General features: G+C 42.0%; 1 protein-coding gene across 13 annotated transcripts in view; it reads left to right on the plus strand.

Moving 5' to 3' along the window:
* Positions 1 to 27,760, plus strand: part of RAD51B (RAD51 paralog B) — an 817,007-nt gene that overhangs the window by 487,974 nt on the left and 301,273 nt on the right. For 12 of the 13 annotated variants that reach the window (XR_007412387.1, XR_004818334.2, XR_004818333.2 and 9 more), the window contains one exon: positions 27,215 to 27,318. Coding sequence is in view for 9 of the 13 variants with exons in the window: in XM_049113293.1 (XP_048969250.1) it covers positions 27,215 to 27,318 (104 nt within the window). In the remaining 4 variants the exon portion in view is untranslated. Of the gene's footprint in view, positions 1 to 22,296; positions 22,425 to 27,214; positions 27,319 to 27,760 lie in introns of all 13 variants that reach the window. The other variant, XR_003134747.2, reaches the window with a different exon arrangement.

Below are 27,760 nucleotides of genomic sequence, written 5' to 3' on the forward strand. Positions count from 1 at the left end.
CCCAGGGCGATATTGCCCCCCAGGGGACATTTGGCAACATCCAAAGTCATTTTGGCTGTCACCACTGGAGAAGAATCTCACTAGGGTCTACCCAGGGATACTGCTTAACATCCTACCATGCATAAGATAATTCCCACAATCAAGACTTCTTACCCCACCCAAAATGTCAAGAGTGCTGAGGCTGAGAAAACCCAGTAGTATATGATACAGACAAATGGAGAGTAAATGTAACTGAACTAGATGCTGATCATTGATCAGTTTCACTTCTTCAGGATATTCTTCACAACCAGGAGGTTGTGCCTAGTTACTTCACCTGAAAAACAGCTGATCCTCAGGATTGGAAAGTATGTTCCACAATGAAGATCCATTTCCATGAAGGTTGTATTTAGTTTCCTCAGAGTGTTACTCACTGCACCCCATTGTTCAGCATCTCCACTACTTCACTGCCCCTCATTATCAGGCATAAAATATAAGTATTTCCCCAGACATCATTTGGTCTAAAGTTGACCCTACCAACTGGTAAGATACAGTTTCTTAAAACCAATCACTCATACTCTGTGTAAGTCCCAAGGCCCGTTCTAAAAAGACCGAGGTGAGCGGGTAGGCCCTGAGAGTCACTGAGTGGGAAGTTTGAGGTTGTGGGTAGGAGTACTTTGTGCTTGCAAGCTTCTTTCTCAATATCCCTATTTAGGTATATGGTCTGTTGAATAATTCAGTGGCCACCTAAATTTCTTCTCATGAGTCAGCTTTTCACTTTGCAAAAGCAAAGCCCACTTGCATCAATGAAGTTTAGCTTTTCTATTTCTCTCTCTCTCTCTCTTTTTTAAAGTTTCTTAACCTTATTGAATGAAGGAGCTAAGATTAGGGAGGAAAAATTTTTACCAAAATGCACAAATCAGGGATTTTTAAAAATTATTTTTTTTCCTAAAAGTCTTCTGTTGTCTACATGGTAGAATTGTATTCTTAAAGAGATAAGTATGGGCAGCCCCAGTGGCTCACCAGTTTGGCGCCTGCCTTCAGCCCAGGGCGTGATCCTGGAGTCCCGGGATCAAGTCCCACATCAGGTTCCCTGTTTGGAGCCTGCTTCTCCCTCTGCCTGTGTCTCTGCCTCTCTCTGTGTGTCTCTCATGAATAAATAAATAAAATCTTAAAAAAAAATAAAGATAATAGTATAAAAATGAACTAATTCTCAAAAGTATGATGCAGGATTGCCCAGTATGGCTCTGTCCTGGCTGGTCTTGTTACCAAGTGAGTCTCCAAGCAGATGGCACCCTAATGACACCTGGAAACAACCACTAGGAAAGAAGTTGGGGAGGGGGACCTTAAAAAAGGATGTTTGATAAATAACTTGTAGAGTAGTTGTTTGCCTCCCAACCTAGCCAGGTTAACATGTCTGGTCTGAGTGTACACTAACATCATGTGTCACATGTGGCAAATGCCTGTGAAGGTAAACCAATCCGCAGTCTATTGATCTGTCTAAAGAAAACTTGTTTTGTGGTTAGAATAAAAGTTCCCTTGTTTTCATCCTCAAGTTGCAAATTATACCCGTTTTGAGCATTCTTATATGCAGCTAGTTACCTTTCAAGCAATTGTGAAGAATTCTATCACAAGCATAAAATAAAAAGAATTCAATAAAAATAACTGCATTTCCTCTAGAACCAGAGGTCAGCATCTCTCCAAAGCTGTCTGAAAGATCTCCTTACTACTACACCTCAATTGTGGGTGACAGTTATGTCTAGAAGGTCTTCATGTGGGAGGATTTCCCTGTCACCATGGGCTTCCAGGACGGATGGAGAGAGAGGACAGAGGAGAAGCTTGTGGTAGTGAGCTGCAAACAGAGATGGGCGACTTAAGTTACTACAATTGCCATCTGTCTCTGTTTTGCTAACTCATTAGCTCGGACACCACATTGTGTTAATCCCCACTTCCCCTGGCTAGGAGCTTGCTCCAGATCTCAAGGGAACAGTGGGACTGCTCAGCCTGACTCTCCCGTCAGCTGGGCCACAGCCTTTCTTCGTCGGGCAGAAGGCCAGGTCTGCCACCCTTCACTGCTGCATCACATTGAGCTGAGGCTTCCCAGCCCCTACAACAGAAACATAAGCCTCCAGGCTCAGCTCACTCTTCGAAAGACTCTTGTAGTCAATGTGATAGGTTTGGGCCTTTTATCTCTAGCACCTTCTCCCTCCTAGCACCCTCTCAAGGCATTTGGCAACCTTAGGCAGACCATCTTGGAAGTTGGATGGCACTGTACCACCAACCAAATGCTCTCCTATGCTTTCTGTGTCTCAAAAAAGAGCCCATTGGGCAGCTAAGAAAGCAAGGCCTTAAGTTGTCCCCCAAGGACTATATCCAGAAGGACACACCTTTCTTCTGGTCCTAGTCTAGTGTTAAGAGCATTCAACAATGACACTTATGGCTCTTTCTGAGAATAGTTCAGAAATGTCATTGTCTCTGCTGATGAGCTGGCCAAGATATGGAAATCATTTCTGTTGACTTATTCTGACCTATCTGCCCTTTGGTTTTCTCATCTGTGAAAGGGTGTTTCCTGAGAAGGACTAGATATTGTGTGAAATCTTTTCCAGCTATAAAAAGAAAGTGGACTGTGCTTATTAATAGCAAAATTTGCTAATATGTACATTATGCCAGACATGACTCTAGACATTTAATATGTAGGAAGTCATTTGAGTTCATGTGCGGTAGATACTAGGACTAGCTCTGATTTATAGACGAGGAAACTGAGGCACTGAGAGGTTAAGCAGTGTGTTCCAAGGCAAACAGCCAATGATACGTTACAAAGCTGCAATTGAAACCCAGAGCTTGGCTCCAAAGCTGTGCTTTTACACACTTACTGTGGTCACTTAAACACTCCATCTGCTCTGTTCCCTCAGCAATATTTCCAAAGTTTGCATGTTCTTTAGATGTGATCTCATCAACACTTAAGCCAACTTCTCCTCTGGAAGTTATTGTTGCCCCCTTTGTACAAATAGAAATTTTGAGATAAAAGCAGGGACTTACATAAGGCCACACACAAGCTATTGGCAGAACCCAGAAATCCTGCTTTCCTACTGAGGGCTCCATCTGTTACGTGTCTCTCCCACTCATAATTATGATGAGCAGAAAATTCAAATATTAGAGGTTAAGTATTCTTTGACCTGCTTAACCCTTGCAACCAGAGCAAATCAGGAACAGCTCCATAGACAATTGGGTTAAGTTCCCAATTCAAATGTTGAATGATCTATGCAGAATATAAAGCATTTACAAGCCTATGACTCATACAAATGTAGCAATAACATACCACTTCCCATTCCTCTCCTTGCTTCCTCTATACCTACTAGATATCTTATACCTCTCTGGATGGCAGGAGTCGCAGCTAATTCTGTAAATTTCCTCCCACATTCAGTCCATGCAGGGCTTATCTAGGATTTTAACAACAAATGAGACAGCTTACTTTTTTTGGTCCTTTCTAGTCAGAAAGGACCTATCCCTGTCCTGATACTTACTGCCTAGTACCCCCACTGACCCTTCCTATTTCCTCCAGTCTCCCTGGATGGCATGTGCCTTTAGCATTTTGGTGTTGAAAGCTGATCCAGAACTCCTCTTTACAGAATTCTTTCTCTTGTCTGTCTCCAGAGGGGTTCCTCACGGGGCAGTGGGAAGGGGATTATTCCTGCCTCTCAGTGCTGCCTTTCCAGCTCACTAGAACACTGCTTGCAATGATATCCAAAGAACAGGGGAAGCATATACAACTTGGGCTGCCCGAAGACTGGGACATGGGAAAAGCAAAATCGAGATGAAACTGTCCTCTCTTGGGCAGGTCTGGACCTAACAGAGCAGAATGAAACGTGATACTGATATGTCAAACTTACTGACAGCGTTTCAGTAACAGAATCATTTGGGCTGTGGGTTGCTTGTTGCTTTTTTTTTTTCCTCAGCACAATTAAACCATAGACCCATTCCTCTCAAACTCCAGTTCCACGTTTAACTGAAGATGCACAGAAATAAATGTGCCTTGGCAGGAAGACAAACCCTGAGATGAAGCAGGAGGTATGCTGGCTGATAGAAAGGCTGTCATTTTCATTTTCTGCTACATGGCAGCAGCCTCAGATGGATAGCATCCAGGTAACTTGTAGTGCCTGCACCTTATTAAACTCCTGTTGGATTCAGAATTTACAGCCAAAATGCACCTGGAATATTTCAAGTTGGAACTAGACTTTGGTTCATTTGTTCTCAAAAGTGATGTACAAATTGGTTGTGCAACCACCAACAAGTGACAGGAAAGCCTTCAGAGTAGAATTTCTGTTAATAACTTTATTTCTTGATTTATAAATTCCACAATGTCGATTTAGTGTCAACTACTGGACAGGCATTGTGCCTCTAAAGCAGGATGCACCTATAGGGCATGTTTTTTCTATATTCATCACTCTTAGGTAGGACTCTTTTTATTGCATGTGACAGAAACTATACTGGAAGTTTTATAAGCAAAAATAGAAATTATAAGGATACTGATATGTCTGCAGGAGCTAAGGATTGGGATGCAGCTGACTTCAGGAACACATAAAACTAGGGTTAAACACCATCAAGTTAGTCTCTCTCTCTTTTTCTCTTAAGCTCTCTTACACATGTGTGTGCATGCACACACACAAACCCCATTCATCTTTTCTGAAAGAACTTTCATCAGATGGATATCCCCAACCTGCCCTGCTGATACAATAGCCAATAGATACGTGTGGCTGTTAAACCCTTGAAGTATGCTGTGAGGGGCGCCTGAGGGCTCAGTTGGTTAAGCATCAGACTCTTGATTTTAGCTCAGGTTGTCATCTCAGGTTTGTGAGATTGAGCTCCATGTCAGGCTCCGTGCTGGGAGTGGAGCCTGCTTAATTTTCTCCCCCCTCCCCCCCAAAAAAAGACATGTCAGGAAAAATAATGCAAAATATATTAATTTTCATATTGATTACATGTTGAATGACAATGTTTTGGGTGTGTTGCACTGAATGCAATATATAATTAATATTTATTTCACCTTTTATTTTGTTTCATGTGGCTACTAGAAAATTTTATATTACATTTGCATTATATTTCTATTGGACCATGCTGTTCTAAATGGTTTTACCAAATATCTAGAGCAACGCAAGTCTCTCCATGCCTTAGTTAATCTGACTTAGCTTGCTTGAGGATCACTGAAAGGATGATCAGAGACATACGGGTATCCATATCCCCCACTTTTTGAAAATTCACTTCACACCACTTTGCTTTTATGAAAAAGCTACATCAATACTTGTTCTCACTAACTGAGAAAAATCCTAAGGATTTTCATTTTTATGAAAAAAGGCAAAAAGCAAAAATAGCACTCATGCAGTGTTAGTTCTGCAGCAAACTCTTATAGAGGCAAGGTGCATCTGAGCAGCGACAGCAGCCTGACTCCTTCCCCAGGAACCACACTCAGCAGCATTTCAGCATCAAGCCTTCAGAGCTTTAAACTATGTCTGTGAGCATGTGTGCTTCCTCTTGATTTCTTTTTAGCATCCATTAGCAAGATGTGCCCTAAGGTATCAGAAAAGCCTGTCCTGTGAGAAGTTATTTTTTGAGTCTGGGAATGCTCAGAACTTTTTCCATATAAATTCATGGTGTTTGCTTCTTGACTTTATGCCATTTCAGTTTATAAAAGGTTTCAGAAAAACAGTCTACTTTCAGATAGAAGGCGGAAACTCGTATCACCAAATACGTGTCAACTTACTCCATCCTTTTTCCGTCCCTTTACCATTCATGGTGACTCCTACTTGAGCTGTAACAGTTTCTTCTTTTTGAAAGTGGATTTTTATACTCACCTGGAAAGTACTTATCGAACCCCTCTTCTATGCTAGGTCTTGATTAGGCACTGGGAATAAAAGTTCTCAGCCTTCCCTGAACATCTCTTCTAGCAAATTGAGCCACTTTTTGTTTTTTGCAAATGTAAGCTCAATGCAGGAAGTGTACCTCCCAGTGTGACTGCATCTGATCCAGCCCTGTGAGCCTGAGTGAAAAGAGAACTTGGATTTCTAGAGTCACCGTTAATTCAGTCGCCGTTAATTCAGTGTCATCAAAGGATATATGAAGGATGCTGATAGTAATGAGTCAGGACATTTCAATGACATCAATATGTGTTTCTTGTCCTGCTTTTTGAAGCCAGGTTCTAGAATCTCTATCTCAGGGATGAAGCTATGGAGATATTGTTATGTATTGTCATCGTCACCACAAAAAGGAGACAATGGTACAATTGAAAGTGCAACTTGAAATATTTCTCCCACCCAAAAAACAGTTGTTTCTCTTGACTTCCTGACAGTATGTGTAAGGTAGCCTCCGGATTCCGGTTTTCTTCTGTTTTAAGTAGCTTTTTTTTTTTTTAAAGATTTATTTATTTATTTATCATAGACAGAGAGAGAGAGAGAGAGAGAGAGAGGCAGAGACACAGGAGGAGGGAGAAGCAGGCTCCATGCCGGGAGCCTGAAGTGGGAGTCGATCCCGGGACTCCAGGATTGCGCCCTGGGCCAAAGGCGGGCGCTAAACCGCTGAGCCACCCAGGGATCCCCTGTTTTAAGTAGCTTTTAAAATTAAGTATAACATAGCAAAAAACATATACTTCACAAGTATGCAACTCCATGAGCTTTCTTAATGAACCCGCATGTATAACAAGCACCCAGATTAAGAAACAAAACATTAACAGTACCCCCAAAGCTCCATCTTCCAGTGACTACCCATTCTCTCCAACTCAAGGGTAACTACATTCTGGATTTCTACAACCATAGATTAGCTTTGCCTGTTTTTGAACTTTATATAAATGGAATTACATAGTACATTTTCTTTGATGCTGTTTCTTTTGTTTATCATTTTTTTATAAAATTTATCCATGTTTTGTTGTATGTACCAGCAGAAAATGTAGTTAGCCAAAAAAATAAAAATGATAATCCTACTATTGTAAGGTAACGTAAAATATCAGTGTTTATAATTCTAGCCATTTCTCTACACGATACACATATTTATGTAAATATTTTTCAAAAATTAGACAATAGTACACATGATCCTTTTAATTTGCTCTTTTGTTTTTTTTTTTGTTTTTTTTTACTTTTTTTTTTTTAAAGATTTTATTTATTCATGATAGTCACACAGAGAGAGACAGAGAGGCAGAGACACAGGCAGAGGGAGAAGCAGGCTCCATGCAGGGAGCCCGACGTGGGATCCGATCCGGGGTCTCCAGGATCACGCCCTGGGCCAAAGGCAGGCGCCAAACTGCTGCGCCACCCAGGGATCCCTCTTTTGTTTAATATATCAGATCTACCAAAGCATCTTAAATGTTGCTCTTTTTTAAAGATTTTATTTATTTATTTTTTCAAGCAAGAGACAGCATGAGCATGAGCAGAGCGGGAGGGGCCAAGGGGGAGGGAAGAGCAGAATTCCCATGGAGCAGGGAGCCAGATGTGGGGTTCCATCCTGGATCATGACCTGAGCTAAAGGCAGACACTTGACTGAGCCACCCAGGCACTCCAAATGTTGTCTATCTTAAGGAAGCTGCTTTTGAATTGAGCTGAAAGATAACTTAGAAGTGGAGTTTAGAGCACCTGGCTGGCTCAGTTGGTAGACTGTGTGACTCTTGATCTCAGGGTTGTAAGTTTGAGCCCCACAATGGGTGTAGAGATTACTTAAAAATAAAATCTTTAAAAAATAAAAAAAAATTTAAGTGGAAACTTATTTAAAAAAAAAACATGAACACACATTAGTATCTATGTTAGTCATTTTGATAAATCTAGATGTCGTCCATCATGGCCAGGTTTCCAGGAGACTTCTAAATAAAAGTGGTAGTAAGCAAATGGACCACTGAGTTGAGTTGCCAGGTTGACCACTGAGATACTCAAGACTGAGTCAGACCTCTTGTTTCTCAGTGAATCTTCAGTATTTCTCTCTACTGTTTTAAATCCAGATATTCTGATAATACCTAACACATTAAGAACATGATAACTTTCTGAGTGGCTTGTTGGAGTCTCTATTCAAGTCCTAGCTTATTCTTCAACTTGAGATAAGTCTGTAATATGTTCCTTGTTTCTTAAATGGAGAGTCTCATCACCACATCTGTTTGGGATCATAAGAAATAATACTTATATAACATTTTGGAGTCCTTAAATGAAAAGTTCTGTCAAGTTGCTGACTGTTCTTAAAATTTCCTCAACTAACACTGTGGAAATCCATTGTCATGGATATAGTTGCTGAGCCGGGTCATAACTAAACTGCAAATCTTGAGTAGTGGAAACATCTAAACCTTGAGGTTCCAGTCATTTATTTAAAAAGCTACCCATTTATTTCCTAGATGTTAACACTAAGTGCTTAGCCTGTTGTAGTTTTGGTTTCCACACTAAATCTTCCCACTTGGGCCTTTATTCTTACCCATTTTGGATTGTATCTATTGGCATATGCCAGTGGGTTTTCCTGAGTGAGGTCAGCTGGAACACTAGTATTCTGACGCTAACTTTCCCCTGCAGGACTGAAGAGAAGTAAATATCCCTGTTAGGCAGTACAAATTCTTGACCTGACACCCTCAGACACTGTCAGGGACCCCTTGGGAACAGCACTGGGTGAAGCTTAAAAGAGAAAATGTATTACGGTGGAGAAAATGTTGGAGCCAATCTATGCAGAGATACAATAGTAATAGGGTGTCTTGGAGAGAAGAGGGGCGTTAGAGGCCTCTAGTCCTACTCCTCATTTTTCAGATGGGGAAATTGAGGCTTAAGGAGGTCACAGATAGAGTTAGAAACTTGGTGTTCCATAACCTAGCCATATGTCTGTACTGTTTAGGAGGCATAGGGAAAGTCAGTGTCTGAGGAGCGATTAGGGTGACCTAGAGTCCATCAAACTAGTGCAATTTCTGGTTATATCCAAAGCCTTACTCTTCTCCAGGTCACCCCACAGAAGGGAATATTGATTCATCTTTCCTCTTTTCTCATCTTGAGATTGTGATGGTGAGAGGAATTTGGCAATTTACCTGATTGGCATTGCAAACTTGGCCTTCTGCTGGAGAATTCAAAAGTTTAATTCAGGAGGTATTCAGAAGATGTCTTTCTCCAGCATCAGGTAGTGGAGATCAACTGTTATTAAATGTATGAGGCTTTCTTCCTTCCTTCTTTCCTTTTCTTTCCTTCCATTCCTTCCTTTCTTCTTTCCTGTCTTCCTTTCCTACTTCCTTCTTTCTCCATGGTATTCTGTTTTAAACTTGTTTCTGATCCGACTTCTTAATACTCACTTTTCAAATCCAATTACATTTCTGCTGTCATAAATGTATCAGTTGTTGAGTCTTTAGTATGCAGAGATGCTGAGCTTGCCCTTCTGAAATTCTTCCGTGGTCAACTGGCCTTATTAGTCCAGGTCCAGGCAGGCAATGAGAATATTTCTAACTCCACAGGGACTGTCTTGGCCTTGAGCACAAGTGGGGTCTGAATCATTACCTAAGAGAGCTTTGTAGATTGTCACAGTTGGCAGCCTCAGAACTTGAGCTAATCCTGGAAATTCCTTAACTTCCCAGAAAGAAGGTTCCACAAGGTCAGGCTGAGGTCCTCAGAGAGAGCAGATGGAATAAAGCTTGCAACTAGTTGCTTCTACAGCTGGACCTGGAAATAAATAAAATCATACCCGTTTTTTGGGACCATCAAGGCTTTGCTTCTCAGGGGCTATTTGTTCTCTACTTCTTTTTCCCTGTATGTGGGGGGAGGAAAATGTACTGCAGTCACTGACAGAAAAGCGAGAAAATGTGTTGACTCAGTTCCCATGGTGAATGCAAGGAAGGCCAGGCCAATAGAAACAACTGAGATATTACAAAAATGTGTTTCTTTCTGGCGGCTGTGCAGTTGGTCCTTGATATCCAGTCACTATAATCAGCTCATCACCCAGACTCTTTCCAGGGTCATTGTTCTGTTTGTGGGGGGCTGCTTCTCCTGCAAACAAATGTTGGTTTCACTAAAAGTCCTCTTTCTCCAATTTTCTTTGTGGCAAATAAAGGGTATCAAAGCATCATTTAGGAAAAGAGAGTAGAAAAGATCAGAGAGAAAATACTGCAGGTCTTCTAAAGGCTCAGGCATATCTGACTCAAGCAACACAAATTACAAACTACACGAAGCCATCTGTAAAATCCAATTTTAATGAACTTGAAGGCACATTGGTGTTTTTCATTAAAATGAAGTTGTGTGTAAATGGAAAACTACCAAGGCAGGGGACATTGGGCCATTGTTCACAGGGGTTTTGGGGTTGGCAAGTGAATTGTGTATTTAGAAAAAGCAAAGCAAGCCTTGTTCCTGTGGGGCCTCCTTAGCTTTGGAGGACTTATCATAGGTTCCCTGGAATGTAGGGAGTGCCCCTAGGTAGGACCCAGGCACAGCTCAGAATGTATGCCAATTCTTCTTGTCTTCCATCACCCGGCTCTCTGCCTGTCTCCATCTCCCCTGAGCGCTTGGCCTTGAAACCCCAGGACTACCTCTTCCACTTTCCCCACCTTGACCTGACTGATTTGATCCCCACTATCATCTGTGTGAACAATGGATGACAGAGAGCATTCTATAAAGAGACAAGGATGCTATTTCAGGCATACAAGACAAATGAAGCCCAGACATCACAAGGGGCTGGTGAAAACTAGAACTCCTCGTTTGAAACCTGCACTTAACTAGTCATCTAAGAGCTGAAAGGGACCTTCAAGGTCTTCTAATCAAAACCCCTCCCCTTCCTAAAGAGGGCACTGAGACTCAGAGGTGAAGCAACTTGCCCGAACTAGTTGAGACCATTCAAGTGGGGCTTCTCCATCTCAACTCCTGCCCTTTCCCCTTTAGCCAGTGCCCCAGTTCTGCAAACCTGTTGACTCCAGCACAGCCCCCAACTAGAGAATCCTGCCTTGTCAGCAGAATGTCTCTACAAGCTGACATAGGACATGTGCACATTCGGAGTCAGGGGGACAGCTGAGTTTTCCGTTCCAGTTCTGCGTCTGCTTTGTTGGCTTAAACGAGTCACTTCTTCCTTTGTCTGTTTCCCCTATTGGTAAAGAGAAGATAATGAACCTTTCCACCTATCAGGCTCACTTGAGTGTTATAAAGAATAATGAGGTGATATTTGTAAAGTGCTTTGAGCTGCTAGGAAGGAGGAGGGGTGAGTTCAGTAGAGAGCATTATGAGCTGCAAGCACTTATCAATTGAGCTGCTTCACAATAGCAGAAAGGAAGAATACTCAGAAATGAATTCCAGGGACTAGCCCTGCTTTGAATTTAGGAGGAGGATTAGCGGGGACCTAATAGGTATTCCACTTCTCCAATTTCTTTAGTGTGCCGTCAGACTAGGAAAGGTAATGACATTCTTCTGTGTCCGATTCAGCCTGGAGTTTCAATTGGGATGTCAAAGTATACTTGCCTTCTGTTCTCATACTGAGGCTATGTTATGTGGTGATTGTGAAAGCCCTGGGCATCTTCTTTCCCCGGGGGTAATTTCACTTAAAAGCTATACAAAGTAATTTCTATGCAGTGGCTGGACTGCTGTTTATAAGGTTGATTAGTGGAGCTTCTAAGTCTAAATGTGCCTGGGGAGCAATTTGGATGAAGCAGAGAAATAAACGGCAAGGTCTTCATCATGGTTGATCTTTTTTTATGACCCCACTCTGTGGGGATTTTCTCAGGAACTCAGATGTATGTACAATGCAAATCATGGGGCTTGAAGGCCACCCTGGCATCCCCTTGCACATGAAAACAGACATGTCGCCCAAGTGAAAGTGAACTTGCCAGGTCACTAAATATATTTGGAGCCACCTTTTAACCTCCCCCTCCTCCACCAACGGTTTAAAGAAAGATGTTTATGGGGGCCCGAGACATGTGGGAATGTTTCCAAATGATTATTCTGATGAAGGTGTCTGTATCTCCACACTCCGACTCAACTGTTTGAAGACCCTCAGTCCCGAGTTCAGGTCTCTCTCATTTTCAGGGTCAGGGAAGAAGAGAGAATAAAAACAAAACCGGAGCAGTATTTTGAGCTTGTGCAGCTCTCTGTGGGCCAGCTGGACAATGAGCCAAGAAGAATGTGGCTCCCTCCTTAGTGGGCAGGAGCAGTGCTTAATTTTATCATGGTCCTCTGGAGGGTGTAGGGAGAGGTCAGGGGGTCATTTGGAACAATAATTTTCCCGATCAAAGTTATATTAAGGAACTTACACCAAATTGTGTCTTTGTCCACTAAAGTTTATGAGCCTCTCTGTAACGGCTGCTTCTGCAAACCCTCCCTACCCCCTTCACCTGTGCTCCAGGCCTGCTCTACAGGGGCTGCCTGTCTGGCTCTCCCTTCCCGGGAGGCAGGAGAGGCAAGGGGTGCCAGCACTTATATCTGTCTGTGATGACTTATGAGTTTCCGGTAACATCCTCCAGCGTGGGGCAACCACAAGCAATGGGCCCACAGGCAGTGCCTCCAGATGCCTGTCCCCCTCACACACGTGAATACACACAAACACACCCAGGACACGGGAGCCCCCCTCTGCCCCAGGTCCTGTCATCCCGCTGTGTCCTGCAAAGCTCCACTGTGAATCCTGCATCTCTGTGGAGGCCAACTCAGACCTTGAAACCTACTCCTGGATTCCTTCCTTCCTGGGTCAGCCACCAGCTCACTTTTGTGTTTCCTCTCCAAATCCCTTCTCTGCCCTGAGACTCCATGAAATAATATGGGATTTACTTGGCAGGATTGTCTGACCTCCTTCAAAGACCCAAGTTTCTTGTTTATTGTAGTTGAATGTCTCAATCCTCCAAAAGCATTTGGAATATTTTCTTCATTTCCCTCTCTCAAGGTATCTATTTTGTCCCAGACATGCCTCCCCCAGTGTGTTTTCGGGGAAGGACACCGAGACTTTGGGCCCCAGCTGCTGCCCTTTCCTTCACCTCTGTCAGGGCACAGACCGGCACTGGGCTGACCTTCCCGGGCAGGCCAGAAGAGAAGGCTGTGGAAGCCCGCACGCCCCCCACTGTCCCTCCCTCTGTGGCCACAGCTGCTTGCCCTCCCCACCCCCCTCCCCTGCTCTTTTTCTCAGTGAGCCTCAGCGCCAGTGCCCCAGTGAGCCTCTGGGAACAGAGGTCTGTCCCCTGCACTGGCCTCGGCTCCCCACACTAGAACATTCAGGCGTCAATGGGAAACAGCAAGATCTGTCAGCATCGCCCCTTTCTTCTGGGCTTTGAGGGCCACATTCTCCACGGCCATCTGTTCCCTTTCACCTCTCTGGACAATGTTGCTTTTTAAAGCCAGCGATTCTTCCTTCTTTATCCCCTCCTCTCCCGCCTCCCCTTCTTCTGTGCTCCCACCCTTTCCCCCTCATCTCTCTCTTTCCCAACCCTATGAAATTAGCCTCTCTTAAGAGAAAACTTGCCCTTCTTCCACACAAAGCTGTTTTGCAACCACTGTGGGTTTTTTGATTTTTCGTTCTTAAAATTTTTTTTTGAAGTGACAGTTTGCTACTTTTAAAGTTTGTGATTGTCTTGGGGGTATTCTTTTGATAAGGATGGGAGGGAGGAGGACAGAAAAACTTTTCAGTCATGCAAAAAGAGAATATAGAATAATAATGAGTTTTAGGTTCCTGCTGGCAGCACTTGCCTCTTAAAAGAAGGAACCCTCCCTTTCCTTCTCTAGATGGAAAGTTTAAGGCAATTTTGCACCCTAAAGGTACTTCTGCCCTGTATTTTATTATTATTTTTGTTGCTGCTACTACATTGTTGCTGTTGTGCTGTTTTTAATTTAGAGCTAGGGCTGCTGGGAAGTGGGTATGTGATCCCTTTGGTCTTGCACAGAGCTGTATGCAGTTACAGAAGTGCCCAATCAGGTGGGGAGACCATGATGTCTTCTAAGTGAAGCAATCGATCCAGAGGTTCAAGTAGTATCCAAAAGGGGATGTTTGTTTGCCAATACTGACCCATGACTAAGTGTGTGACCTTAGGCATGTCACTTTCCCTAAGAACAATGATGATGATAAAACCTTTTACTAAAAAAATGCTTAATACGTGATTTTTCTGTGTGCACCATGACTCTGTTTCATAAACCAGATGAGTCTATGATAATGTCATGAAAATTTTATGGGCCATCCTTGGCTAAGTATGATATAATAATCTACTGCTGGGGTTAAACTTGGCTGCTGATGTAGGAGGTCAGCAAGAACAAGGACTCCCAGCCCTGGCTGCTTGTCGGAGTCATGGGCAAGGCTGGAACACAGGCTCAGGGGTCTGACTCTCAGTGTTTGAACCCCCTATCCACCACTTGCTAGCTACACAAATGTGGCACATTTTTGTCATCTCTAAAATAAGGGTAGTAATGGTATCCAACTTCATGTTGTTATTGGAATGACTAAAAGATTGTTATCACATAAAGTACTTGAAACTGCTTCTGGCCCATTGTAGATGCGTGTGAATGTCAACCATGATTATTGACCCCCTTCCTATCCCACAACCATATTACAGATGAGAAAATGGGTGCACTGGCTTCCTGTGGGGCTTTTCTGACTACATCACATTTACCTTCTGCTGCTTTATTTTTCATCATAGAGTTAACATGGATAAAAGAAATAATGTAATTATCAATGGGATTGCAATGATGATTAACATAGCAATCCTATTTAGAAATGTCATGAAATAGAAACACCCTAAGATATAAAAAAAAGATATATAATCATGTCTTTTTGGCAAAGAAGGTGAACCAGATGTGGAGATTATATTCATGGAAGGAAAGCCAATCATGATTTTGGCAACTAAAGTTATTTTACATATTTTCAGTTGGAAATCTACAGAACCTGGAGATTTATTTTTCTTCGGTATCAGTTTCTAGAAACGTATCATATGACAAAGAGTTTCCCAACAATAGGGAGAGAGCATTATTAAAATATGCTTTCCTAGACAGGCACAGATGACTCTGAATAAGAAATTGAATATTGCAACTTAATAAGGAAAGGAAAATGAGTGGAGTATCTTGAAAATGGGGTGAGTTTTCTCTCCCAGAGAGAGAGAGAGGTGAATGGTCATTCTTTAAATACTTTCTAAATGGCTGAAAGAAATACTGAAAGAAGTGATGAGTCAGGCTGCTGGGTTCAAACCCTTGCTCTGCCACTTGCAGGGTCACCTTGGGCAATAACTTTTTCTCCAGCTCAACTTCCTTCTCTAGAAAATTGGTATAATAATAACATCTCCCTCATAGAGATAATGGGTGTATGGTAAGGTATTGGGTCTAGTGTTTGGAACATACTAATTCTTCCAAAAACATCACCTCATAATTCTTTAATGCCTTGCAACAAGTGATGTCTGAGATATGGGACAAGTTATACCAAGCTGGTGATCTTGATCACTTTGTGAACCTGGTCATTTTCAGTAAACCCATAGTTCTGTCCAATTTCTAGATAGACTGTGGCCTTCAAGGAAGAAGGAAATTGCTTCGCTCAAGAACTCATATTTCACAGATGTGTGCTGACGCTGACTGCCTGCTGCCACCAAAACCAGTCCCCCCCAATTAAAATAGTCTTGTTAGCATCAGCACATTTTTTTCATCAGTTCCCTCTCCTGCCATGAGGCTCCTGCCTGAAAATACTTGACTGTACCACCAGAGGTTGGGGCAGTCTTGTGAGAGAATACTGAAGAAAGTTATTGAAGGTCATCTCCATCGCCCAAGATCCCCCACAACAGGGCAACCCCCTCATGCCTGGACCCTGGAACCTGTGATCCAGAGGCCACCGTGAATTCTGAGCATGAATGGAGTTTCCCCCTCTCTTGTGGCCCCAACTCCTGGTGAGCCTTATGTTGGCATGACAACCATGGGGTGTGTGTGTATCCATGTGCACACCTCAAGAAAGGGAGAAGTGCAGGAGCTTCTCCTCGCTTTGACACAAAAGGCCCAGCTCCAGATGTCAAGGAAACAGGCTGAACTGAAGGAAGCTGACAGTCCTCCTGAATTCATCAATGTGGGAAAAGATACCCAAAGTACTTTTGGGTTCTTGTCTAAAACTCAGGGTGCTAAGGACCCGGGGATTGCCTCCCCAAACTATTCACCATTCTGTGTCTGAACCCCCATCCCCCTCTCACAGCCTTCAGGGGCAACAAACATGTGTGATGCCAGCATTCCATTCCCTCCCATGCATGAAAAGATCCTGATTCCTATCATGATCATGCTACTTCCCAGAGGGGTGCTTGAGACGGGGCGGGAAGAAAGCGTAATAATAAATCTTTGCACTCCGGGCAAGGTGATAATTAAAAGCATTCTCCACAGCGATGTGCTCTCTAAGGCCGAAAGGGAGGCAGCTGGTCAGCAGAAAGTCCTAGCATGCCTGGGCTCGGGCCCCAGCTCTGCCTCACACTGGGTGTGGGTTTCAGTCAAGTTACTTCTTAGTCTATGAAATGGGAATAATGATCACACTGATGGTGTGGGATTGAGGGAAGTAGCGTGTTAGTGCAGTTTAAGTTGAATTCGTCAGATACACTTCTGTACTCCAGAGCACCTCCGGGCTCCCAGCTCCTGCCCCACTTGATTCTCTTACTCCCTCACTTGTGCTCCATTCCTGTTCCTACTGAAGAAACAAAGGGAAGCCAGACTCAGAAAGCTCAGCTATGTTTGGGGTCTAGAAGAAATGCAGGTCAAGGAGCCTGACTGACAAGGGGCCTTAATGAGGGTGCCTGCCTTAGGGGGACCCAGGCCTCCTGACCAGCCCTGTCCTATTTGATGCTGCAGGCTGTCAGCTACCCCTCCTCCACTTTCTGAGTTGGCGCTTTGGGTTGCTCCTCTGATAACAACTCCAACCAGATGAGTTATGGCATTTCTAAACAGTTTACATCTCTTCCGTATTCCCCTTGGGAAGTGGGTGGGGGATAAAGTCAGCAGATAGGAGTCTTAAAAACTGGGCCAGAGGGTGCTCACCAGATTGGTGTCTTCCATTGATGAAAAGGATGCAGAGCTACATGACAAAACATGAAGGAGAGATTTTTTTTAAATGCAAGCGCATCATCCATTAACACCACATGGACTGTCCATGTCTGAGAAGTCTGTAATTGCAAGCTCAATAGCAAATGCCTGACATGTGATTTTTTTCAAACTTTAATGTATATAGGGATCATCTGGGAGAGCCTTTTGAAAATGTAGACTCCTACGCATCATTCCTCAGAGATGCTGATTCATTGAGTTTGGGATGGGGACAAGGATTCTACATTTCAAAAAGTGGTTTACTGGGATGCCTGGGTGGCTCAGCGGTTTAGCCCCTGCCTTCGGCCCAGGGCATGACCCTGGGGTCCCGGGATCGAGTCCCACATCAGGCTCCCTGCATGGAGCCTGCTTCTCCCTCTGCCTGTGTCTCTGCCTCTCTCTCTCTCTCTCTCTCTCTCTCTCTCTCTGTGTGTGTGTGTGTCTCTCAGGAATAAATAAAGTCTTAAAAAATAAAAAAGAAACAGAAACTATCTCAACTACATATCAAAGGCAAACACATAATTCTAATCTTTAAGCAATTATAGCATAAAACTACAAAGCATGGAATTAAAAAAAAAAAGTAGTTTACCTGGTTGGTGATTCTGATGCATAAGCATGCAAATGAAACAATGCCCTAGTAATTTCTCCAGAGATCCAGTCCTGTGTCCTGATTTTATGTCAGTGACCCAAGTCAACAATTAGGGTAGGCTAACCTACATTTTCACAGTTGGTGGTGGTGGTGGTTTTTTCTGGTTTGTTTTTTTAAGTAAAAGAGTTTAAATCTACAGAAAAGTTCCAAGGAAAGTACAATGAACTCCCATACCTGCTTCACCTAGACTTCTAACCTTTTGCCACATTTTTAAGATCTCTCTCGTATTATTATTACCAACTTATTTTTTTATAACATGAATCTATTATTGTTAGCTTTAGGAAACCATTTGAGAATAAGCTGTAGATATCATGACCCTTCATCTCCAAATACTTCAGAATTTATCTCAGAAAAACAAGAACTTCTCTTACGTAATAACCACGATACAATGATCTCACCCAGGAAATTAGCATTGATATAATACTATTATCTAATATACCAGTCAGAGTCAAACTTTGTTGGGTGTCTCAATTTTGTCCTTTATGGAAATTTTTTTTTTTCTGATCAAAGATCTACTCCAGGATTAGACATTCTATTTAGTTGAAATGTCTTCATTTCAATGTGTTAATGTGTAACACATTTCAAATGTGTTAATGATTTTTTTAAGCCACTGATGTTTTCACAGAAATTTCTTTCTTTAAGAACATATTACCTGATAGACAACAGCATTTCTTTTTCCTTTTGTCCTTATTACTGGCAAAAAGCCAGAGATATAGTGCCAGCCTGAGCAACAGCAGACTTAACCTGGGCCCAATCCTGCATCAGCCAAGGCCTTGGGGAAGGACCATATCTCCTGGTCCTGGGTTTGCCATGTGAGCTGATTCCGCATCACTATTAATGTGTTCCTCTTCTCCTCAGCCAGGTGGGCTATCACCTAGCTTACTCATTGTCCAGACTAGTTCCCTGGATATGTAAAGCTACCAAACATTACTTCACGATAGTTTAAATCTCCCCAGGAAGAGTAACTGATAAAATATATGCCACTTTTTGTCCTTCCAAGCTTTCTCCAAAGGCAGTTGGCTGAATGCATCCCTCTAAGGGGTATTCCCTCACCCCCCACCCCTGGCAGCCAGGACCTTAAATAATCTGAAATCAGAACAAGTGACTATCTTTCTTCTGCTTCGGCCAGAAAAAAAAAAAAAGTCACCTGAAAAAAATACAAGACGGTTAAAAAAATGAGATGAGCAAGTATAATGCCAAGACTTAGTAGAATCCAGCTCTGGTATCCTCCTGTTGCCCCAGATTCTACAATGAGAGTGGAAAAGCAAAGCTCATATCAAGACAGCTGATTGGCATAATTTGAGGAATTCACTTATTTACAATGAGCATCTAGAATACATTGCTATGGAAGAAAACCCATTTCACATAAGCATCTTCCTGATTGATGTTGAATTAAGCCTAGATTCAGAAAGACAATGCCCCAGATTTCCTTAAATGGTTAAGTTTTTTGTTTTCTTTGTTTATTTGCTAGTATTTACCTAAGAATAGTATGCATTTTCTCTAATAAGTGAGTTTAATTTAATTAAAGAGTTCTTTTCAGAGGGTCAGGGAACCTGGCTACAGGTCACCAGTCAGGATTTTTCCCCCTCCTTAAAGAGCTGGAGGAAAGCTATATTAGAGAAAAGTTTTCAGGGGCAAGGCTTCTTGGGGAATGTTGGAAACAGAGCTGGGCGGGAGGAGATTAATTCTTTCTATTCAGACACCCTAGTTCTGTTCTTCTCATGCCTGTTATTGTTTTCATAGCTATCTTTGAGGACTTTCATACTTGTCACTGCAAACATAACAGAGAAGTTCTATGCAGTATGCCCTATAAAACTTTTGATTGGTAAATTAGATAGGTTGTAGACTGACCATTTTCGTGTAGGGTGAGCTACCTTCATCCCGTCTTGAGACTTCCCATGTGCATCCTGGTTTGCTTTATTAAAACAGTCCTGGCTTATCTCTGTTATCCCAATATAGTTATTAAAATGTCCCCATTTCATTTTCAAAAGTGTCCTATTTGGATGATGACTTACATAACCATACTAAGACTCTGGGAAACTTAAAGTATGTTCTCCCCACACAAAGCCAATGGAGTTGTTTGAGTGGTTTGTGCTAGCACATACCAGTCTTCATCCTAGTGATTAGCTAGCTCTGTTTCTTCCTTCTGCTGTGGAGGATTAACCCATCCCTAACTCTTGCATTCCAAAGGTTCTGATTGCCCCGCCTTTTCTTGTCTTCACATTTCTAACCTTCCTCACTAACAAGTATTATTGGAACGTGGATCCTCGGTGTGTTGTGCAAATAAAGACCCTGGACTGCATTCAGATCTTTCACCTCTAGCCAAGAAACATTGGGGATGAAATTTTCTGCTTTACCAAAGTGAAGCAGCCTAATTCTGTATCAGGCCAAATGCCTTCCTCAATGCACAGATGACATTGAGGCAGTTATTGTGTGGTTTTATGCCTCAGATCCTTTATTTGTAAATCTGAAAGAAGACTAATAGCTTTAAAGTATTTTGAGAATCTCAAAGCTCAGAAGATTATAAATAACAAAAGATATTTTTTTCTCATCTAAAATGGCAGTACAGATACTGCGGTTACTTACTTAATAGATAGCGTGTGTTTCCTGGGCCATTTGCAGCTGATGGGTTTTTTCCAGTGCTCTATTTATAGAGCTAGGTCAGAAATATCACTTCCGTTGGAACTTGACCTACAGACCATTGTCAATTTTAAAGGCCTGAGGAAGTAGAGTGCACACTGAACTGAATACAGCTGGTTCACAGGTTCAGTTAATGAACCACAAACCCCCAAGGAAATTAATTTTGCTGGAGGATAGATGTGTGAACCTCTCCCAGTCTCTTTTATGTGATACCTTTGCATTGTGGCCTCATGGAGCTTGTAGGTCATCTTGAATTGTTATTCTAGAAATAACCTAGCCTAGGCAGTCTTTTTCCCTTTTATACCCCATTCATCCTCTTCAACACTGCTTGCTGAAATTCTGGCTTTCTGCATCGAATAAAATAAGACCTGATGATATACAAACAGGTAATTTGGGCTACTCTGAGAAACTTAGGAAAAAGCAGATCTAAATATTTCCCTACTTCATCTTTTGTTTGGGGCTAACCAAGATTCTCAGTCACTTCCCCAGTTCAAATGAATGACCAAACAAAAAATATATGCTGAAGCTCAGCCTCTTCCATGGGCCTGGTTTTCAATAGGAGAATCTTAATTTCATGAATGGTAATCCCCTTCTGATCCTTACTCTCTCATTCAGACTCCCACATTTATTTAAGCTTTGTTTTTATGAAGTTGTGTTTGCTGGGACTTGGCCACTGGCCATCACATGTTTAATCATCATAAGGTTTTTAGTAAGTAGGATAGACTAAGAAAATCCCTAGTCTGGAGAGAAATCTACTCTTAGGAAAAGGACCACATGTCTGTAGTCTCGTCAGGCTTAAATGAGGGTTAGGTAGTGTACAGCCATTCAAAGATAACACATGGAACAGAACATTCTTAAACTTCTGGGAAAAGTGAGCTCCAGAAAGAAGAACTAATTTCTTGTCATCAAAATGCCATAGATTCAAAGTTGTTAGTAGAGGCAGGAACTTCTGAGATCATTGTCAGTAACCCCTTGTCATGGATGAGAAAACTGGAAGTTCAGAGAGGTGAAGTAACTGGTCATTGCCAAGGCCTGCCCTGATGTTCTTTGTTATGTCACTCTCCTTCTCCCACCCAGTCTTGTTAAAAGCCCACAGCTAAGTTGGAAATAGAACTCCAGGGTCCTGCCATGTAGCCAGCAGCTAACCATATGCTGTTATGCGTTACATAGAACATACTTTAGGATGTGAGGACAAAGAAAGAGACTGTTCATTCCAATGCTAACATGCCATCCCCATCCTGAACTTATTTCAGTCCTGGAAAGATGTATAGGTATTTTCTTCCTTTCTTCCTTCTTCCTTCTTTCCTTCCTTTTATCCTTCTTTCCTTCCTTTCTTACATCTTTCCTTCTTTCTTTCCTGTCTTTCTGTCCTCTCTCCCTCTCTCTCTCTTTCTTTTCTCTTTCTAATCTCAATAAGTTGGTTTTCATTTAAAGAGACGGGAGGGACCAATGTCCAGAATATCCAGCTCTCCTGGACTGCGAATTTTTCCTTTTCCCCTGTTCTGGGAGTCCGTGCTTTTTTAATACTTTCATTATTTTTAACATAGAAAAGTCTCTTCTTTTAAAGTTGATCCTGTTGCTACAGGGCAGACAGTTTTATGTTATGTACTAGACTTTTAGTTTGACCTCCCAGAAATGCTTAGTTAGAGGAGTCATAAATTGAAATGTTTTCAGAGAAAGAGCTTCCTCATTGAAGGCCCCCCAACAGGCCTCTTCTAGATACTGACACGGGTTGGTACCAGAAGCCCATTACCTTTTTGGAAATCAAGGCTACATAGCAACCTGATTATCCTCCTTCAGTCCGATTACACAAGGACTACACCCTGTGTACAGAACAGAGAGAGAGCCCCTTGCCTTGTGAGAAATGTATCTTTGTAACCAACTCCCACTCCACAGGCATGGGAAATTGGATCCAAAAGATAGTGGTCATGAAAGATATTTCAGAATCCAAGTCCTGTTGTTTTAACCACTTCATTACTGAGCTTTACTAGCTTGCCCCATTATTAATAGAACAAAAAATGTTGAAGATGATAATTCAACTTTCTTTCTCCTTAGAATTTAATCTTCAGTGTTTGATCATCATTGTTCCTGTCATTTACACATATCAAATATCTCCATCTAAGAGTCACCACGAACCTTTGGTTGCCTGGAGGCAGGAACTATTATTCACATTTTACAGATGGGTAAGCAATTACAGAAAGAAAACATGCCTTTGACTTACCTAAAAGAGTCTCAGAGAGTGAAGAATGAATGTCCCCACAGTCTGTTTTAGAGAGATCTGATTTCAGTGTAAACAAATTAGATTTTCTCCATGTAGCTTACTCGAATACTTCCATAAACTCAATCCTATGATGATGAAAAATCTCCAATAATGAAAATATTTTCAAAACCTAGTTCACTTATTTGATTTTTCTATTTGTATTGAAACAAACCAAATTCCAATACAATGAAGTCATTCTGCCTTGGCAGGTCTAAATATCAGAGTCATCAAAAAGGAGAAAGGAAAAAAAAAAGGAGAAAGGGAGAGAGTGCTCTAATTTTTAGAACTCCCACTTAAAATGAGCATAAAGAAAACACACTTGTCTCTTTCCTAACCAGTTAGGTCATTAGGCAGGAAATCACCTTTTCTGAAAGGCAGCAAGCAGATTCCTTCTACCTTTGATTTTTCATACGTAACATTAATTATTATTTATGCCAGTCCTTCCATAGAAATGTATGAAAGTCAAAAGACATGAAACCACTAAATATTCTAGTTGAAAATAAAGTTACAGGGGCACCTGAGTGGCTCAGTGGGTTAAGTATCTGCCTTTAGCTCAGGTCATGATCTCAGGGTCCTTGGGATCAAGCCCCATGTCTGGCTCCCTGCTCAGTAGGAAGTCTGCTTCTCCCTCTCCTTTTGCCCCTCCCTCCCCACACTTGTGCACTCTCTCAAGTAAATAAATAAAACCTTAAAAAAAAAAGTTATAAATTTATAGTAACTGACAGTTTCCCCATCTTCCTTTCTCCCACTTCTCTCTCAGGTAATCCCACCACCTATAGCCACTCTTCAAGGTCCTATTAAGTGAAATAATTTCTCAATTCTGACCAGATTTTTAGGTCTTCAACCAGAGAGGGTCAGTTTCAGGCCACCTGATTTACATGAATCAGCTGCTAGGCCAGTTGAGCGAGGTTAAATAACTTGCCAAGCCAGGGCATGCATTGTCTTTCTGGAAACCCCTTGCCCTGAGTTATCACTATACATCAGAACAGAGGAAGCTGGTTGTGGAGTCAGAGTGACATACAGATTCAGATGAGTGATGAGATGCTCACAATATGCCTCCATCAGTGCCTTCCCAAGATAGGTCTTCAGACTCTGCAGGAGCTATTTGGCATAACAAGCCTGGAGAAGGCTGACTGGAGTAGTGGTGAAGACAGTCAGCCTGGTTTGAGCCCTGCGCTGTCATTAACCCACCATGTGACCTTGGAAGAGTTACTTAATCTCTCCTAGCCTTAGTTTGTCAATAGAGATGATTATATTACCTACCTCAGAGGGTGACTATAAGGATCAAAAAAGATGTAACTAGGATATGAAGCTCAAACGATATGTAAGCCCTCCTTATATAAAGGGCCCACCTTGTGTCTCACTTGTAGTACTCTAAAAATATTGTCTTTTCTTATCATTAGCTTTCAAAGCCCTCTGTTACTGTACTTGTGGTGGTGTAATGTTTGTAAGCACCCCTGAAAATAGATCTCAAGCCACCCACTGAGGGTTTCCATTAGAAACTTTTCCGATTTGTTTGTACTCATGGCCTTTCATCAGGACCTGAGCTTACCCGTCTGGAAAGCAGCCAGGTTTATGGGTACTTTGTTATACTGTTTTCATTGGTTAGGGACATGGTGTTCTTAAATAGTCACCACTGGCCACATGTGGCTCCTGAAAACATCTTCCACACCTGGGAAGTGCCTATAATTTTATTATAAAATTTTTTTTTGTTTGAGTGCTTAACTAATTAACAACTCCTAATTATTCACATGTAGCTAGCTTTTTTGTGGCAAACTTGAAAGCTCAGCCTTACTTCATCCTGTCATTTAGAAGGTACCAAGCAACAAGCTTCTAACAAGTTTGTTTGAAAAATGTGAAAATGCTATTAATTTTAGCTTAAGCAAGATAGAATTAAGAATGTAAATCTGCCGCTAAAACAGATATATCATAATATGGTTCAAAGTTTAGTAGGAAAAAAAAACAAAGTTTAGTAGGAATAACTTATTAACCATTTAATCAGGATTTATTAAGTATCTTCTGTGCATTAGTGACAAAGAATGATTGAGGCATATATGATTCAGGCAGGCTAACATAAATCAGACATGGATTTGGCCCTCTTAAAATATGTATTAGGGGTGATAAGAAAAGCACACACAAGTAATAAACCATAGGAGAGAAAATGGTGTAACGTGAGAGGGGAAAATAAAGTATTATGGGAATTTAGAGGAGGAAGACAGTATGTTTGTGATAACCAAGAAAGTAGCAAGCAGGAAGTGGTATCCAAGACAACGTGTAGACCTAGAGGCATTTCAGGTGTGGAGGGGACATGGGAAAGAGGTGATTACATTGGAGCAAAGTCTATATGAAGTGGAATGGAGGGAGCAGTGTGGAAAGGCAAGTTGGGTACAGACTAGAAGAGCTTTGGATGCCAGTATGATGAATTTATAACTCTTTGGATGCACTTGGGAGCCATTGAAAGTTTTCGAGCATGCTTGATCAGAAGTGACGGGAGTATGCTTAGTTGTGTGCTTGAGGAGGGTAAGCAGGCAGAAGAGAGGATGAGCTTTATTGAGGAGGACCTGACAGCTGTTTGGACATCAGTTAGAAAGCTCTAGCAGCCATCCCCGGGGAAAAGCAAGTGGGGATCTGATCTAAGGCTGGAGTCGGGGGAACAGAGGGTAGGGAATAGATATAGGTGAGATTTTACAGTTCAATCAACAGAGTGTCACAATTTATTGGAACTGAGAAGCATGGAAGAAGGAAAGTTTAAAAATGGAACTGAGATTCTGAACCAGTTTAACTAGAAGGCCAAAGAAAGGGACAAAGAAGGAAGAGTGAGTTATGTGGGAAGAGAGGGAGAAGAAAAACAGAGAAGGAGAAGAATGCTCAGCAGGGTCCAGAAAAAGCAGAGGAAACAGTATGTTAGTTGCCAAAAGAGGGAGAAGCTTTATCAGCTGCTAACAAGAGGTCAAGGAGAATGGGGACAGGGAAGTCAGGAAGTTACAGGAGACTGTCCAGGGAGAAAGCTTAGAGCAATGGGTCCAGAGAGACACGGTGCAGATGACAAAGTGTCCCAGATGCATTATTCAGGAGTTAATATTTCTCCTAGGCACAGAGAGATGCTAGAGGAGTTTAAGTTAAGGAAGTGATACAATCAGATGAACACCGTCTAGATAATTTGTTTTCAAATTAATTCATATATGTTTTGAATTATGTGCATGATGCACCAAGGTCACCCTAAATTTTATTCTTTCCTATGCTAAATTCTTCTTCATTTCAAAATCGCCAGGCTCAATATGGTCCCAGTTGTTGATTTCCATCTAATTCATTCCCATACCTGCTTGAACCAGAGAAAATGTATGATTGGTGTTTTCTAACCCAGGGGCATTCAACCTCAGAACTGTCATGTTTTGGGCTGGATAATTCTTTGTTACAGGTGCCTGTCCTGTGCATTACAGGGTGTTTAGCAGCATCACCGACCTCTACCCTCTAAATGCCAGTGGCAATCTCACTTAGACATTGCCAACAAAATTACCTCCAGCCTGGAACCACTGACCCACATTCATCTGCTTTAATATTTGAGCCCAGTAGTGTAAGGCTGTGCAAAGTTGGCGACTGCCCTAAAAGATGATGTGTCCAGAAAACAAAGAAGAGAAAAGAAGACCAATACTCCAGGCTGAGGAATGAAAATCAGATGATGCAGTAAGCAGGCAATGAATGAGAAGGCCAAGGCCTCATGTTTTAACTAAGTCAGTGGACTTCAGCCTCTCTGTACTTAATCTCCTCATTGCAAAGAGATGTGATATTCAGGATATAAGTCATAATGAATGTCCCACTATGCTCTGTAGGACTAAGATTCCTCTCATGGCCTAGGGCCAGAGTGGGCACAGGTATTCAGAGAAGACCTGAAGAAGATATGATGGGAGGGAGGGGATGCTGACTTCTAAGTGGTGGGGCTTGGGAGCCTGGCTTTAAGGAGGAAGAAGAGGAGGAGAGCAGGAATAGTTTCCTCCTGGTGCTCTCAAGAGGGATCAGCAAAGCTCTGGAGATGTAAGGTAGTAGCTAAGGCATAACTTGGAGCAGACTAGAAACTCAGATGATTATTTCAGATCCTCCCCTTTACAGGACGGTCTTAGAAGGTGAAAGAATGTTTCTCTGAGGATAAGGATGTCTAATACAGATTAGATATGAAAATGGTTAGAGTTTCCAGATTCCTCTTCTGGGTGTGTGTGTGCAGGGGTTGGAAGGGCAAAGGAATTTTATGTGCATATGCCACGATTTTTCTATATTGATTAGGAAAATTGAGATACGTCTCTTATCAAGCTAAAAGAAGTCTTATAACTCTCTTAAACTAAGACTATTTCATAACTGGCTCTTATTCTATGAAGTAGCATTATGCCTTTCTGCCATAGATTTTGAGTGGCTTGATTTATTATTAGCCATGGCTCCAAGCTGCCTTGCATGCAACCTCTTATTGATATATAATTCTGTTATCTTTTAGCCCAGGGGTGGTCACTTTCACTGAGGCTGAAGGAAACTCTTGCTGGTTTTTATTTTTAGTCTCATGTTCCTTATCCCCTTTCCTTCTCTAATTCATGAACTTTTGTGGTAATGAACCGAGCCCCCCCAGGAGTCTCTATACCTTGAGCAATGACTGGACTTTTGTTTATGTGAAACACCATTACAAGAAATGGGCCTTCATAATCATGGTTTTACCCTGTTTCACTTCAGGCACTTCTGCTTCCAGCTGTGTGATGGCTGCCCTAGGAAACACCTGGAGTCACAGTGTAAACACCCGACTGATTCTCCAGTACCTTGGTTCAGAGAGAAGACAGGTGAGTGCTTTGGTAATGTTTCCTGACTGTCAAGGTTAGAGAACAAGATGTACTTAGCAATCTTAGCGTTCATCTTCTGAAAGCATTGGCTGTATTGTCGGTCCTGGGCCAACACTATGAGCGGGTAGGTAAAGAATCCAGCATCCCTGCCCACCCCAATAGCAGTTATAATGAAGTGGGAAATCAGTCACTCACAGGAAAAAATATGTAAGAATAGAGCCCGTAGAGTCAGCATGCCTCCTGATATTTGCCAATGGCTTGTAAGTGACAAGGTGTGGACCTCTAGGGAATCTCAAACTCTCCATCTCTAAAGGGTGAATGATCATTTCACTTAGCTGGTATTTGTTGAGGAGTAGGTAATTTGTGTACAAGTTAAATAGTGATGGCGCTTTTTCTTGATGTTAGTATGCTTTAAAAACCATAGGCCAGACAGATCCTGCCA

This window comes from Canis lupus, chromosome 8 (genome assembly GCF_003254725.2).
Source record: "Canis lupus dingo isolate Sandy chromosome 8, ASM325472v2, whole genome shotgun sequence".
NCBI classification, from domain to species: Eukaryota; Metazoa; Chordata; class Mammalia; order Carnivora; family Canidae; genus Canis; species Canis lupus.